A 17,870-nucleotide genomic window follows, 5' to 3' on the forward strand; every position below is an offset into this window, starting at 1 on the left:
AAATTGGATTTAGATTGTGAAAGAAACATAGTAGTCAAGATTGATTCTAATTCTTTTGACTTTAGGAACTGGAAGGATGGAATGCCTTTAATAGCTGTGGGAATGGCTGTGGGAAAAAGGAAAGGAATATTAGGAACTCAGTTTTGGACTTAAGTTTGAGATACTAATGAGAGATCTCAGTGGGATGTCAAAAAACTGGACATCTATGTCAGGAATTTGGGGATAGGTCCAGACTATAAATGTAAATATATGACCCATTAGATTATAAATGACATTTAAAGTCATGAGGCCAGCTGATTTCATGTAGGGCTTAAATATAAATAGAAAACAGACGTTTAAGGAGTTAGTCTTGGGCATTCTTACGTTTTAAGTCCAATGAAATGTAGAGGAACCAGCGAAGAGGATTGAGAGGGAATGGCTATAAAGATAGGAAGAAAACTAGGTAAATAAAGTATTCTGGAATCTAAGTGAAATGTCTTAAGGTAGAGTAATGGTAAACTGTACAGTATGTTGCTGATATGTCCGGTAAGATGTGCCCTGAGAATTGGCCATTGCACTTAGCAATAAGGTAAGTGGTGACCTATGCAGAAGTTTTTGTTGATTGGTATAGGAGAAAGTTTGATTAGAATGCACTCGAGAGAGAGTAAAACTGGAAATAGCGAAATACAACAATTTCAAGGAATTCTGCACTAAAGAAGAAATGAAATAGGACAATGTAGGAGAAACAGGTTCAAGGCAGGTTTTTCTCTTTTAATGGGAGATATAATGGCATGTTTGTATCCTGTTGTAATAGAAAGAGAAATATTTATTGTAATTATGTAATGGAAACAGGAAAATTGCTGGACTGACTTTCTCATGTAGGTGAAAGGGAGTAGAATCTAGTGTACAAATGGAGACGTTCACCAAGTCAAAGTCATCATAACAGGACAGAGGATGGACCATGAAGATACAGAGAGGTTGGTAGATGTGATGGTAGCTGTTGGTGTTCTTATCTGATTGCTCCCATTTTCTCAGTGAAAGAGGCCACACGGTCATTAGCTGAGATGGAAAACAGTGGAGGAGGTACTGGAGCTCTGAGGAGAGTGGAGAAAATATGTAACTGTTTTTCAAGAGGGTGGAGGAAGGGTAGAGAATTCTGACTACCCAGCAGCACAGGAGCCCACTTGAGGTTATTGATGATTTAGTTCAAAATGAGACGATTTAGTCTGGTTATATTTTTCTCTAGCCATATAAGTGACACAGGTATAGAAATAAAGTCGGTAGAATTAAATTTAACCGAGGTTGTGATTAAGCTGAATATGTGTGATATTATGATTTATGATAAATATGTATTTGGTCTTTATCCCTGTTTCTGGCACAGAGCCTGCTGGCAATTTCCTAAGTGATGAGCGCAACACAAGTGTCTTCTGTTATGTTAATGAGGTGATTGGGGTCTCACATAAGCGGGTGGGCGTTGGTTTCCGGGGGAACCAAACACTGATGATTAGAAGGTTTTCAGCACCACCCCTGACCCCCGTCTGGGGCAAAGAGAGACATTGGAGATTTAGTTCTACCACTAATTTAATCAATCACACCTGGGTAATGAAACTGCCAGTAAAAACCCAAGAGGAGGCAGTTTGGGTTGACAAGCAGGTAGAAGTGTGGGAGGAGCAGTACTCCAGGAGAGGACGTGGAAGTGCCATTTCCCTTTCTGCATACCTTGCCCTGTGCATCTCTTCCATCTGGATGGTCATCTATATCCGTTCACACTGAACTGGCAAACAGTAAGTAAACAATTTTTCAGAGTCCTGTAAGCCATGCTAGCAAATTAATCCAACCCAAGGAGGTGTTTATGGAAACCTTGGGTTTACAGCCAGTTGGCCTGAATAGGTGAAGACTTGTGATTGGCATCTGCAAGAGGGCAAGGGGACGATCTTGCTGATTGAGCCCTCACCCTGTGGGGTCTGATGCTATCTCCGTGTAGTGTCCAAAGTGAGTTCAATTGTGGAACACCCAGCTGGTATCTCAGAGAATTGCTTGTATATCTGGTGTCAGAAGTGTGAGTGTGGTAGAAACATGGGAGGTGGAAGGACTGTTTTTTGTTTTGTTTTTCCCTGTGCAGGTAGGAAGAACTATAGGGTTTTCCATCCCAGCATGCAAAATTGCATCTGTATGATCATCATCACCTGTGGCTTGTTAAAAACAAATTCTAGACCTATTGAATTAGAAACTCTGGGAGTGGGGCCCAATTATCTGAGTTGTAACAAACCCTTCAAGTGATTCTGATAGAGGCTAAAGTAGCTACTGGAATGGATGATCTCGAGGTGCTTTTTCACTCTAAAATTCAGTGATTTAGTGATGTAGTTCAAATTCCCATATAATGGATTAGAATTTGTTATCAAGGCAACCAAGATAAATTAGTATGAAAAGATTCCTTTAAAAGAGAGAAGTGGACTTTGTTGAGAGGTTTTATTTTATTTTTATTGGAGTATAGTTGATTTAGTGTTTTGTCAATTTCTGCTATACAGCATAGTGATGTTGAGAAGTTTTTTGATTACTGATTCAATCTCATTATTAGTTAAAAGTTTGTTTGGATTTTCTGTTCTTTCATGATTCAGTCTTGGTAGAGTATATATTTCCAGGAATTTATTCATTTCTTCTAGGTTACCCTACTGTATTAAGAACTACATATCTAGATCATTGGATTTTCACAAAAAAATACACTTTTAAGATCTCCCCGTAAGAGAAGGGATTCTGACAGAAATTTGCATTCATGACAACAGCACATAGCAAAAAAGGTGTGTGAAATTTCATTTGTTTTCGATAGCACTTGAAGAGAATTTTACTTTGCTTTTTCAATTCAATGGATTAAAAATATCTAAAAAAATCTTAATAGCTTCCTAGGTATGTTAATCTAGCTATAGAGGGTTTAGAGTCTATACTTTATATACTCAGCCGTTTCAAGTGACAGTATATCTACTATGGAGAAAATATAATGTCTACAAACTCAATATGACAAGTAATAACAACTGTAAACACCTAACAGGGCTGTTTCCTATAAGTGGAGAATGTGTATGTTTGTTTTTCTGTATTAGGCCATGATTATATTTGTTCAGTCAAGTATAATCATTATGTTTGAACTATATCCTTATTGTATTAATTTTTAGGGTGGTTACTAAGAGAGATAATGCATGAATTTCACAAATGTTTAAAATATACATATATTATATGGAAAGACCCTAACTAAATACTTTAATATAATGAAATTTCTCAAGATTTAGACTTAAGATTAAAAACTGCACTCTTCTCGGTTTAACTAAATGATCTCCAGACAAAACCTCTTAGCTAGTTTCATTTTACTGCGAGATAGCACAATAACTCACTTTTACACTTGGATAAATTAATTGCTCTTCATCAGAGAGCTGGACTTGAAAGGAATTAAATGCTGGCAAGTAAGTTTGACAGAGAGAGTAGAGGGTAAATCTAGGAGATATTTCTGTCAAAAGGCAAAGGACAACAGAAGAAACAAAAAGAATAGTTAAAAAGGCAAGAAAATCATACTTTGTTGAGAACATACATGTGAAAACAATTATACCTAAGCTTATATAATATGTAATCAAAAACTGAGTTAGTAACTTAAAATCATATCCTTAGTATACAAAAGGAGGAAAATCTAGAGAAAATATGAGGTATGTCCATTTACACTAATCTTTTTTTTTTTTTTTTTTAATTATTATTTTCCCACTGTACAGCAAGGGGGTCAGGTCATCCTTAGATGTATACATTGCAGTTACAGTTTTTTCCCCCACCATTTACACTAATCTTTATCTCTTTTACATTTAAAATTTTTATTTATCAGCTGTTAAGTGAGGCACATGTTCATGTTTTTATTAAAGTTGTGACACTAAAATATTTTAACTACGATTAAATTAAACACCTTTCTCGTTCCCTTCTAGTTTTATTTTTAGTTAGGTGACATTATAATGAATAGGGATTTCAGAAATCTGGACAAGGGGAAATTAAGATGGAGGTACATTCAGTTTGAGTTTAGTGGGATTTATTTAGGTGACTGACAGTCACTACCAAGCTTAGGCTACCATTCCTATTCCAGGTATAGGAATGACTTCAGGAAAACTCCTGTTACCCTGATGCAAATCAGCATTAATCTCACATGAAAGAGTAGGGCTGAAGATCATATTATAAATTATATATTAGCTCAATATTAGATATATAGAGATGCAGAACAAATGAGATTTAAAATGAAATATATAAAGCCAAAAGCCAATGTAGAAAATTCTTGCAAGTCTTACAGCTTCCAAGAAACTTGACAGAGGTTTCCAAAATTTTGACAACATAAAAGTTCATATGACTTTTACCAGTGATAGATTATTGACAGGGGGCAAAGCGAGAAAAGAGAAGTGAGGAAGGAAGACTAGCTGGACCAGGAAGCTGGTGCTGGGAAGTAGTAGGAAATTGGAGAGGTAGAATAAAGCTGTGTCTCTAGAGAACATTGCCAAGATTTCTAAGAAATTGCTTCAATGGGTAAGTGAACGATAGCAAAGAATATGGTGCCTAGAAATTAGATGATGAAGACAATACTGGAATAAGACCAGCCCAGAGGCCATAAGTAAAAGGGATCAGAAAAGAAACTGAAGTGATGGAAGTCACTTAGGTAGTATCATGGCACTATTAACAGAAATAGGGAGAATGGCAAGAAAGAACCAGTTTGGTAAGAATGAGTTTATTATGGATGAGTTTACATCTTGCATTTGATCATGAGGCATGAAAATAATTTTCTTACTAAAGCAGTGGTAGGCACATTGTGTAGCAGAATTGATAATTACAGAATTTGTACCTGGCAGCACAAAGCATTAAGTAGAAATGAAATAAAATATAAAATAAGTCTCAAAAAATTAGAGAGGTAGGAAACTTTTGGAGGTTGAATATGTTTATGGCATAGACTGTAGACATGATTTCATGGATGTATACTTACCTCCAAACTCATCAAATTGTATACATTAGATAAGTGTAGCTCTTTGTATGACAATCATTTTTCAATAAAGTGGCTTTAAAATTTAGAATCTCAGCAAATTTCTCACAGAATTACTGTTGGAGAGTAAAATTCCTAGGGGCACAAATGTGGAGAGGGAGAGGGAACAGAAGGGGGAAAGTTTGCTGGTGGCAGAATTTTTTTTTATTTTCCTCTGTATTTTGATTTTTCACCATTACCAAATTTAAGCACCAGTATTTGGGAGGAAAAAAAAAAAAAAAACACTATCACAATTTAGTACCACCTCCCCCCCCAAAAAAATTCTAGTGATGTAGGAAGACTTTTTCCAACTACTTAACGTGGTTTTAGGTCCTCTTATTTTCCTGTTTGCTTTTCCAGCCTCCACTAACACCACTCTATCTCTAGGCTTTAGCTGTGCCATGTCCTCTTCACCTCTAGGGTTTTACTCATGCTGTTCTGAATTACTCTTAAACAGCAGGACTGTGCACATCTCCCTTCCAAACCTGTCCCACTTGGGGTGGCTGCTTTGTTGGGGAGGTTGCCCCCCAAACACCCCTCCAGTGCTGCCACAGGATTCTTTACTCTCCTTATTGTAATTTTCTGTTTACTCTTGTTCTTCCCTAAAATAATCTGAGAATAAAGATCATTCTGTGTCCTGATCACCGAAGTATATCCCCAATGTCTAATTAAGTAGCATGAGCTTGGGAAATGTTTGCTGAATGAATGGATGAATAGATTTCAAAATGGATTGTATTCAACTCTGAGGTAATTGCTAGACTCAGGTAATTTTCCTAGGCCAGCTGACAAAAAGTAATTTAACAGTGTTTTGACAGAAAAAATATTCAGGGCCTGAGAGTGTATCACCCACTTTAGCACTGACAACAGAAGAGGGAAATGCCTCCAATTCCAAACCTTTTAGAATGGCTCCCATAATTGAGGGCGGTTCTGATAGGGCAGTGGCTACTGAATAGGGATGGGAAGGATAGTAGATCCTGGAAAGAAGGTGAAGAGAGAGTTGAGAAATGACCTGTGAGCAAGGAGGGGAACAGTTTTCTACTTTGAGTAAGTTTTCTGTCATCTTGATACTTTCTTATGAAATTACCTTCCTTTATTTCTTATTGTCATAAATATGGCTTCCAATTAGGCTTTTTCTCTTTCCATGGTTTATTATAAAACAGATTTGAACCTCGCCTCATAGTGTTCTCCCCCGTAAGTGCTGCTTTTTTAAGTTACTAGGCTTAATTTTTTTAGAGTAATATTAGGTTTACAGAAAATAAAGCAGATAGTACAGAGCATTTCCACATGCCCCCTTGTCCTTTCCATTGTTATTAACATCTTGTATTAGTGTGTGCATTTGCTACAGCTGATGAAGTGATGTTGATATATTAAAGTCTTGAAAGAATGGGAGAACACTGACAAAGAAACTTGGAGAAGATTGCTCCTCCCATCTTTTATTTTATTTTTTTGTCTTTTGTGTGTTGCACCTGCGGCATATGGAAGTTCCCAGACTAGGGGTCGAATCTGAGCTGTGGCCACTGGCCTACATCACAGCCACAGCAACGCCAGATCCAAGCTGCATCTGCAGCCTACACCATGGCTCACGGCAATGCCGGTCCTTAACCTACTGATCAAGGCCAGGGATAGAAACTGCATCCTCATGGATGCTGGTCATATTCGTTTCCGCTAAGCCACAATGGGAACTCCAGCCTCAACGGGAACTCTGATCTTTCTTTAAATACATAAGAAGTTTCCAAATACTGATAAACCAAATGTCAAAATATTAAGTTAAATCTATACTTCGTTTGTATTTTGCTGTCACTTTAAGTCTTTGCTAAGAATGTAAAAGAACTTTCTATAATACTGATATTAGTTCCAGAGACTACTTTATTTCTATGCTTGTGGCATAAAAAAAAAAAAAAACACGTTTGTTAGAATATCTCTTATTAGAAAGTTGTCTTTCACTTATAGTTGTAAACTTGTGTATACAGGAGTTTGATTTTTACCTTTAAATGTTAGGAATACCTGGTGCATAATTAGGTGTCCAATCTGTATAACAATTTATTGAGTTAATGGATTGAATTAATAGGTTTTTTAAAATGACTTTTATTTTTGCTAGTTGGTTTACAGTGTTCTGTCAGTTTTCTACTGTACAGCAAAGTGACCCAGTTGCACACACATATATACATTCTTTTTCTCATGTTATCCTCCATTGCATTCCATCACAAATGACTAGATGTAGTTCCCATTGCTTATCCACTCCAAATGCAAGAGTTTGCATCTGTTAACCCCAAACTCCTGGTCCATCCTACTCCCTCCTCCTCCCCCTTGGCAATCACAAGTCTGTTCTCCAAGTCCATGCGTCTGAATTAATAGTTAAATTCATTCTGACCTTTACTGATCTGGCTCCTCCAATCAGTTTAAGAGAACTGTATATATTTCCCATAAAAGAACTGTATATATTTCCTTAAAATTATGAATATAGTAAAAGATACTTTCTCATTTTGAAATATGTTTATAATTAAAATATAGTGATCCTAATGGATGAATTTTTAAAATACAATGCATTTTATAGGATGGATTTTGTATCTCCCCTCTACCCCCAAATTCATATGTTGAATTTGGGCTTATATGTTGAACCTGAGTTAAGTAGCCCAGAATGTGACCATATTTGAGACAGAGCCTTTAAAGAGGTGACTCAGTTAAAACAAGGGGGCCCTCATTCAAACCACTGAATGTCTTTCTAAGAAGAGGAGGTTAGGATACAGAGGGAGATGGGGTACAAGTGCACAGAGGGGCAGCCATGTGAGAACGCGGGGAGCCAAGGAGAAGAGGCCCCAGAAGAAACCAGACCTGCCAACACCTTAATCTTGGATCTCCAGCCTTTAGAAGTATGAGAAAATAAACTGTCGCTTAAGCCATACACATACAGAAAATAGAATAGGTTCATCTGAATTTGCCTCACTAGTGGAGAGTTGACTATTCTGCCTACAATAAGTAACAATCCATGTATATGAATTTAGCATACCATTAACAAAGCAAACATAGCACAACTCTAACCTATCATTATATATATATGAATTCTTTTAAAATAAAACCCCTTCTCCTATACATTAATAAAATTCTTTTTATTTTACTTCAATTTTTTCAGATAGTTTTTTCATACATCAGAAAGAGATAGTAAAATCATTGATAAGAACAAATTTTAAAATCCTCAAAATAAGAGAAGAATCACACGTCCCTTCAAAAGGAAAAAGATAATTCAAGTAGGAAGAGAATACAACATATACTTTAGAAACAATACTCATAATTTGGGTCAAATTCTCTAGGCACTAGGATATAAAGGGACAAAAATATGTGGAATAGCTTTGAAACAAGATGGGAAGATTATCAAAGAATTTAGAAAGCCCCCTCAAGTCAGACTTGCTTCTAGCTTAATCTTCCTGAGTTCTTCAAGGATGATGTAAAAACACTCAAAGGCTCTGATCTGGCATGGAACTTAGGAGAAATGCTTCAGCTTTAAACCTTGGCATTAAGGCTTTCCTCAGCGCTTTTCAGAAACTTATTTCCCAAGATATTTTTTAGGTTGGGAATTCCACAATTAATACTATAGAAATGCTTGAATATTTTACTCTTCAGGAAAGATAAGTTGCAATAGTTGGGATGGTATATGACTTACAAAATTCTCAATAGTGCTTACTATATAGAATACCTAAATCTTAGCTCCAGATCAATATGGGTTAATGTTTTACAATAACACATACCTGAATTTGAAAAAGTAGCAATGAAGGAATAAATAAAAACTCTTACCACTTGGCAATACCATGACTGGTTCTGTAAATCTTTGTTCATCTGTTGAAGGTAGGTTTAAGGAGATGATTAATACCATTCCTAGACTAGTTCCAACAAACAAACAAGGGGAGATAGTAGAGTCATTCTTCCGAGCAAAGGACTCCATGAAGTATAGTGCGGTAATTGCTTCTTTAGAATCTTTGTCAATACTGGAGATGCTGGAGCTTCTAGAACGATTATAGGAATTTTCTCGACTTTCTATGGAAATTTCAAAAACAAAAATTAGGTTTCAGTGTATTTTCAGGACAAATAAAGTCATACTTAGTACATGAAACCTAAAATTATGGGGGGAAGTAGAATTTGACTTCTTGGTTAGCTGATCTGGAAGGCAATTTATCCAGTTTGCCAGCTTATTCTGAAGACAGAAGAGACAAGCCTACAAATGTAAATCATAAACTTAGGCAGACTTTGAGTCTCCAGAGTTTAGTTTACTATGTTTTTCTCTCTATATTACCTCACAAGTTAGTTGAAATTTTTAATCTAGAAAAAAATGTTTAGTCTAAATATTCAAGTTAATAAGAATTTCTGGCACCATTTTAATTACGCTTCCCTCCTATCTTTCAATTGTTAAAAATACTCCTAGTGATTTCTGAACAATTCCCACTTACTGACAACATTGTGGCTACTCAGCTGAAGGGGGACAAATTTCCTGTGGTGAATGCATTCCCATAATTTTGCTATATTTGGAGTAATTACTATTCTATACATTTGCTCTTTAGTCTGGGTATAAATAAAATCTCCCTGAACTAGTTACAAGCTGCCTTCCTTGAGTCCAAATCCAGCCTTAACTTTCCCTAGGGCAAAATAAGGAGCTGCAGACAATGCCACCCCACTGACAGTGGTAATCTTTCTGTGAGGGTTTCAGTCCACTTCAAGGAAATAGGGTAGTTTCAGGTTCTACTGCTCATGAATACTTAGACATGTGCACACTCCAACATGCAGAAACTTGCCACTCAGGAAAATGATATTAGGAACGTTGTATTGCTCATGTAATCACTCCAGAGTAACGAGTTCCTCATTTTCTTCTTTCTACCACCTTCATTCTCCTTTCCTTCTTGATAGGTAAGTGTGACTCATTTTTATAAAAAGAGATGATAATATATAATAAAACAGTATACAGTAAAACAAAATATAAGTTCTTTGAACTATCCCTTTTTATAAAAAATAAAATATAGAATTCCTAATTTCCCACTTCTATTCCTCAGCAAGGGTATAAAAATAATTGTTTGTAATAGAAATTAGATATGAGAGAGGTTGGATATAATCTACATATTTTACAGATTTGGAGACAGAGACGTAGAATTAAGCAATTTCCCCGGAATGAATAAATTAGAGGCAGAAATGTCTAAAATTCAAAATTCCCATCTCAATCCAGTGATTAAGAGTGCTACTTTTTTTATAGCTTTACATTGTGCTTCTATTATAACATTTCCAGCTAATGTTTGCAAAAATCTTCCATTCATGGTTCATCAACCTTCAAAGTTTCTACTCAGACACCCATGAGAGAGAACATCATCTGCATGTCCATGGACCAGATTTAGTGAGGCGTAATGTTAAACACACTAACAAGTTTGTTTTAACAATTTGAAGAATAGGGAGTTCCCTTTGTGACTCGGTGGTTAACAAATCCGACTAGGAACCATGAGTTTTTGGGTTCAATCCCTGGCCTTGCTCAGTGGGTTAACGGCATTGCTGTGAACTGTGGTGTAGGTTGCAGACGTGGCTTGGATCCAGCGTTGCTGTGGCTCTGGCGTAGGCCGGCGGCTACAGCTCCGATTAGATCCCTAGCCTGAGAACCTCCATATGCCGCAGGTGCAGCCCTAGAAATGGCAAAAAAAAAAAAAAAAATTTGAAGAATAATATAGATCATGACTATCAAATTTTTTGAGGGCTTCTTACCTGAAGTAGGTGTCTATTACCTCTTACCTCTCTTTTCTATCTTTCTTCCCAAAGTTCTTTATCAGAGAGACAGTAGCAGCAGTTACAGGATTCATTTTCTCTCTCTCTCAATTTCTGGCCTTCTGGCTCATACTTTACTCCTGCCCCCACACTATTTCCATAAATAAGCAAGCAATCTCCTCTTTTAAAAACATATTAAGACTGCAAACTGTAGAATTTAGTGTCTTGCCTTTCTGTTGTTCACATTCACTAAACAGTTGAGGAAATTAAGGTTACAAAACATTAAATAACTATCTACAGATAAGATACCAAGAGGCTTATCATTGAGATGGAAAGAAATTGGGAATGTAGAGGACAGACTAAGGCCTGAGTCTCACTTTGTACAGAGGAGGTGGGAGCCTACCTATAAACAGAGCCCTTCTGGATTTAGAGATGAAAAGGGTGTAGTGAGGAATGGGTTTGAGTCATGGCCACAGCCCTATCAAGCTCTCAGTTACTCATCTAGAGCGGACTATAGTTTTTTTATATTTCTTACATATGAACACTATCCCTTGTCCTATAGTTCCCATTACCACAGTATATCAAGTTTTACTTGTAATCACAAAAATGTGTATGTTTAACCTACCTTCTGCTGTAACTGGTAAAGATATTTCCATGCAAGCTGCTGACTGGGCTTTTCGAAAGGGTGGTCTTCCAGGACCCCAGCGATTTACTTTTGACACATCAGCACTAGATAGACGTTTTCCAGAACCGCAACTCTGAGAAGTTGGACTTGTGCAGTGTCCATTTACATGATCTGTACCAAGAAGGTAGCATAAATATCATAACTAAATCTTAATATAAAAGAATCTATGTGTGTATATTAATAAATGAAAAATGATAATTGCTTTTTTCAAACCATATAAAGATGGGTAAGTCCTTACTATTTTAGTGTTTAGTCATAATTTCAGTAGCTAGGCAAAACTTTTTGTATTTATTTAAGATTATTTTTTAAAATCTGACTAGTTAACGTAATTTAAAGATTATTCTATGTCTCCATTATATATTCTGCCATTTAATGGCAATAAAAATAGGTTATTTATTTTGCATAATTTAAATATACACCTATCTATATGTTTTGGAAGAAATTCAAATGCTTAGAGTTTAAAATACAAAATGGAAGCATTTTACCATGATTTGGAAAAGGTATGTAAGAATATAGACTCTAGAGACAGACTGCCTGGGCTCAAATCCCAGTTCTACCACCTACCAGTTGTACAAATTATTGAAGACTTCACATTTTAGTTCCCTCTTCTGGAAATTAAGACTATTACTATCTACCTCATGGAGTTTTTGTGATAATACCTGTCACATTCTCGAATACCTCCTGGTATATGGTAAACTCTGAACAAAAATTATTACCGTCATTCTTGTTCCAGAGTATTAAAACTGTTCAAGTCTAAGACAAAGCAGTGCTGTTTACTTAGTGCTTGTGAGTTTAGCTCTGTTCTGATACAGTTTAAAAATGTGAAAATAATTTCACTAAGGTATTCTTAATGCTAACACATATTTGAAACATCATCTCATAGTTGCATAAAATTCAGAATGCAATTTAAAATGTGCTTGTTTGGTTATTCAAAGGACAGTAGAGTTAAATGGAGACGAACTATGTTTAATGTCCATATTGGATATGGGGAACTAGCACTGTGTCCACTCCATTACAGCCTTCTATATTGAAGAGTTTAAAAACTTAAAATGACGCATTCCCTGGATTACCTTTTACCTAGTGCAAGGATGAGAATTGGGTTTCACCCTTTAAATGCACTAGTGTGTTTTACTCTTTTTAAAAATGTGAGTTTCCAGGAGTTTCTGTCATGGCTCGTGGTTAAAGAACCCAACAGTTTCTATGAGGATGCGGGTTTGATCCCTGGCCTCGCTCAGTGGGTTAAGGATCTGGCGTTGCCCTGAGCTGTGGTATAGGTTGTAGACATGGCTTGGATCTGGCATTGTTGTGCCTGTGGCATAAGTCAGCAGCTGTAGCTCCAATTTGTCCCCTAGCTGGGAATTTCCATATGCCACAAGTGTGGCCCTAAAAAGACAAAAGACAAAACAAAATGTGAGTTACCATTTACTGAATAATTCAATGCTAGGCATTTTATACATATTACTCATTTAATCTTCACAAGTCTTCAGTGTAAGTGCTTTATCATCCTGATTTTGCAGATAAGAAAACCGAAGGTCAGCAAAAAGGATTTAGAAAATCATCTACCATTACATAAGTAGTATTCATGGAGGCTGGATTCTAATCCAGATCTTCTCACTTAGTGTCTGTATGCTTAAAAACTGAACTCCGGGGTCAGCTGAAATATTTGGTAAGGAGTAGCAATTTTGAAGACATATTTAGTAGGGTTTAAGAGTAGCTTATGTAATGTACATTGAGATCCAAGCCTTTTGAGACCAGTCATTTTCCATAGAAACACAGATCTCTGAAATTAAAGATTTCCCAGATAAAAAGGCAGAAATATCACTTGATGGGGAAAGCTATGAAGAAGCAGAAGTCAAGAGCTCTATCTCTCCTTCACTATCACATGTAGCCTCATGAAGAACACTTGAGGGCAACAGCTGGCATGAAGACTTAGAAATTGGCAACTACATTGGAGGTACAAAGTAAAAATAAGCCCCCTGGGCATAGAGTTAGGAAAAGTTGCCCCTTCTGCAGGTGTGGTGCCTTGTTCTAGGGCTTATCCAGAGTAGTGTGGGTGGGCTGCGGCCCTCTTCACACCATCTTATCTAGGTACAAGAATAAATGGCAGAGTTCTGGGAACAGTAAATAGGTATACTTAGCCAGGACTTTGAACTTGCTAAATTAAGTCCATACCTATCTATTACCTTCTCTTGGTGGCTGTTTCATGTGCATATTGTTTCATTTGCGCTCATAGTAAGGTAGTATCAATTACTAGATTACTTAACATGTTGGTCTTTCTTTTTTCTCTGTGTGCTGTATGGCCACATTTTTCCCAGCATCTCATGTTTGACTCAGGAGGTCTGGCTGATATTACCATATGTGGGCAACCCAGAGTTTCTGGCCATATCCTTCTGTTTTCAATAGGGCTGAAATAATTAAAGGATTTCTTTTTGTTAAAAATTTTTAAATGTATGGAAATGAATTTGCTTTTTTTTAATTTATTTATTTTTTTGGTCTTTTCAGGCCACACCCATGGCATATGGAGGTTCCCAGGCTATGGGTGCAGTTGCAACTGCAGCTGCCAGCCTACATCAGAACCACAGCAATGCCATATCTGAGCCGTGTCTGCAATCTACACCACAGCTCACGTCAACTCCAGATCCTTAACCCACAGAGTGAGGCCAGGGATCAAACCCACAACCTCATGGTTCCTAGTCAGATTCGTTTTCACTGTGCCACGATGGGAACTCTGAATTTGCTTAAAAAAAAAAAAATTACTCCAGTAAATACTCCAGATAGCTATGAATTGATATAAAACTCTTAGAAAAAAATTTGGCTATAACCCAGACACAATCATTCTGGAAATTTATAAAGAAATAATGCTAAATACAAAAGAAAAACAAAGCAGCTGCTGGTAAAATTATTCACTATAGTTTTAGTAATACATAAAAATTGGAAATCAGCTAGCTTTTACAATTAAGCATAAAGTTTTAGGTAAATTGTGGAATATATCACATAATAGAATATTATAATCTTTAAAAATTTTTTCTTGAATTTATCTAGGATATTATGTGTTTTGGTTAGTACTTGTTGCATAAAAACCACTCCAAACGTTAATAATGTAAAATACAATCATTTTACTATGTTTATTCCTGTGGGCAAAGACTTACACTAAGGCAAGGTAGGGATACATATCCATGATATCTGGGGCATTAGTTGAGAATATTTGAATGGCTGAGGGCTTAGAATCCTTTGGAGGCTTCTTTCTTCACACACATGGGCTAGACTGATGCAAAGGTTGCTCAGTTGGGACTGTAAATGGTGGGTTCTTTAGGAGGCTTGCTCAAAGCATGGTAGCCTTTTTTACATTGTGGCTCAGGTCTTCAAAAATACAGCCAAGTGATTTTGAAAATGCAATAGAAACAGTATTTCTACTGCTTTGGTGTTATTGTAATGGATATTTTTGCTTTGTTTTTTGTTTTTGAAAGCAATATTCCAGTGTCCAGTCACAAGCCTTTTGTATGTTAAGAGGCAGTTGTAGTAGATTCTTGATCTTATAAAAATATGCTCTACAGTTCAACAATTGATTAGCAGCAGTCTTCAGAGTCTTGAACAGTAGCAAAGGTGCCTGCTTTCCTGTTGAGTCTGTTTGGTGGTTTTATTCTGAAAGTCCAAGCTTAGAGTTTACATCTCTAATCCTTCAATGACTTCATAATCACTTTGATAAGAACCTGATATTTGCTTGTATTCAGTAACTTTCTGTATAATATAACTGAATGGTTTCTGTTTCCTACAACATTTCCCTTATTACAATGATGTTTTAGCCCAGCTGTACTGCTGTACATTTAGAGAAAATTCAACATTCTTAAAAATTTTACCTTAATAAGCAGATTAAAGCAAAGGGGAAATTGTTATTCTTTATTTTACAGAAAGGTTCCCAAATCTAAAAAAGATTACAATTTTCTTTATTTTTCATTTTTTCATTTTTATTTTTTTTATGGCCATACCTGCGGCATATGGGAGTTTCCAGGATAGGAGTCAAATTGGAGCTGCAGCTGCTGGCCTGTACCACAGCCACAGCAACACCAAATCTGAGCTACATCTGCAACCTACAACACACTCACAGCAACATCAGATCCTTTAACCCACTGAGCAAAGCCAGGAATCAAACCTGCGTCCTCATGGATACTAGTCGGGTTCATTTCCACTGAGCCACAACAGGAACTCTTCTCCCTTATTATTCATGAATTATATAACCCTGGTTGAAGGACAAGTTGGTTTGTTAAGTGACTTAATGTTGTCTTTTGCTTGATTAAGAAGGAAAATAATTTATTAAAGTATATTAGGTATTTCACAATCTCTGGGAGAACTTGTAAGATAGATTCAGAAGCTTTGCAGCCAAAATGAATGCCCAACCACACTGGAGTAAGGTTCTGTTCTAGTTCAGACATGACTCTTCAGTGGCTCAGCACTAATTATGATGGGGCCTACATGCTCAGAGCTGTGCTCTTGCTGACCTGGTACCTTGGGGCATATCTGCCATCATGCTTGCCAAAACTGAGGTTTACATAATTTTGGTCCTTATTTCAGTGTTTTTGATACTTAACAAGGAATAAGTTACATCACCTTTCTCTAATTTTTTTTCTGACACTTTTGAGGTTTTTAAATTTTTTTCTTTTTTCTTTTTTGTCTTTTTGCTATGTCTTTGGGCCGATCCCGTGGCATATGGAGGTTCCCAGGTTCCTACACCAGAGCCACAGCAACGCAGGATCCGAGCCGCGTCTGCAACCTACACCACAGCTCATGGCAACGCCGGATCGCTAACCCACTGAGCAAGAGCAGGGACCGAACCTGCAACCTCATGGTTCCTAGTCGGGTTCGTTAACCACTGTGCCACGACGGGAACTCCATAAATTTTTCTTTTTCTGAAGAATTTTAAGCTGAAGAAACAATCTTAAGTCACAGACCTCCCCTTGTGGTCAGCTTAATTTTTATTCCCAGTTTTAATTTGATTCTTCTATAGCAAAGTTTCCATGGCTATGACTGCATCATCAAAGCTAAAATGTTTTGAACAAGTACATGTTTATACACTCAATTTAATGTTTAATCTCTGAAATCGAAAGTTTCAAAGAGTTTCTTCCACTTTGTTAATAACATCGCATATGTTTTTTCAAGTTTAATTTCTAATACTCATTTTAGTGGATGTTTAAAAACTATCTGGGACCTAATTTATAGTCTTTGGGAAAATGATCTTACAACACTGCCTTAGGCTTTGTCACTGATAAATACCATGTTTTAACTTGGAATAAATACCAATTTATTTATTTTTAAAATTTTAGCCTTAGGAATAATTGACATATAAAGTTGTTAAGCTCTTTTAAGTGTACACTGTGTTGATTTGATATATATATATCAAATATATATATATCAATATATGTATATATTTACACATTAGGAAAGGATTCTCACAATCTTGCTAACATACGAATCTCCTTACATACCTATATTTTGGTAAGAACACCTGAGTTCTGTTAGCAAATTCAATTATACATTACAGTGTAGTCAATGATAGTCACCATGTTTTACTTCAGATCCTCAGACCTTTTTCATATTATAGCCGACAGTTTGTACTCTTTTACAAACCTCTCCCTATTTTTCTGAATCACCAGTCCTTGGCAGCCACCATTCTATTTTCTTTCTATGAGTTTGACTTTTTATTTTAAAAGATTGAACATATTAAATGATACTATGTGGTATTTGTCTTTTTCTGTCTGGCTTATTTCACTTCACAAAACGCCCTGAGGGTGCACCATATTGTTGCAAATGACACAATTTCTACCTTTCTCATGGCTGAATAATATTCCTGTGTGTTTTGGTAAGGGTGTGTGTGTGTGTGCGTGCGTATCACATCTTCTTTATCCATTCATCTGTTGATAGCTAATTAGGTTGTTTCTATATCTTGACTATTGTGAATAATGCTGAAATAAACATGGGAGTACAGCTATATCTTAGTACCCTGCTTTCATTTACTTTGGATATATACCCAGAAGTGAATTGCTGAATAATATGGTAATTCTACTTTTAATTTTTTGAGGAACTTTATACTGTTTTCCATAGTGGCTATACCAATCTGTCGACCAACAGCGCATAAGAGTTTTTCTCTTAACATTCCTACAAACACTACTTATTTCATCTTCTTATGATTGCTATTCTAACATGTGTGAGGTGATTCTCATTGTGGACTTGATTTGCATTTCCCTAATGATTAGCGTTTGAGCATGTTTTCATGAACTTGGCCATTTCCATGGCTTCTTTGGAAAAGTGTCTATTTGGTCTTTCTGTCCATTTCTTAATCAGATTATTTGATTTTTATTATTGAGTTGTATTACCTCTTTATTATATTAATTCCTTATAAGGGATATGATTTGCAAATGTTTTCTTGCGTTTTTTAGGTTGCCTTTTGATTTG

The 17,870-nt window shown here is 36.3% G+C and overlaps 1 protein-coding gene across 18 annotated transcripts in view; it reads right to left on the reverse strand.

The window, feature by feature from the left end:
- Positions 1-17,870, reverse strand: part of STXBP5L (syntaxin binding protein 5 like) — a 374,297-nt gene that overhangs the window by 21,495 nt on the left and 334,932 nt on the right. For all 18 annotated transcript variants that reach the window (XM_021070284.1, XM_021070287.1, XM_021070297.1 and 15 more), the window contains 2 exons: positions 11,364-11,534; positions 8,798-9,037 (listed from right to left, as the gene is read on the reverse strand). In XM_021070284.1, the coding sequence (XP_020925943.1) occupies positions 8,798-9,037; positions 11,364-11,534 (411 nt within the window). The remainder of the gene's footprint in view (positions 1-8,797; positions 9,038-11,363; positions 11,535-17,870) is intronic.

This window comes from Sus scrofa, chromosome 13 (genome assembly GCF_000003025.6).
Source record: "Sus scrofa isolate TJ Tabasco breed Duroc chromosome 13, Sscrofa11.1, whole genome shotgun sequence".
NCBI classification, from domain to species: domain Eukaryota; kingdom Metazoa; phylum Chordata; class Mammalia; order Artiodactyla; family Suidae; genus Sus; species Sus scrofa.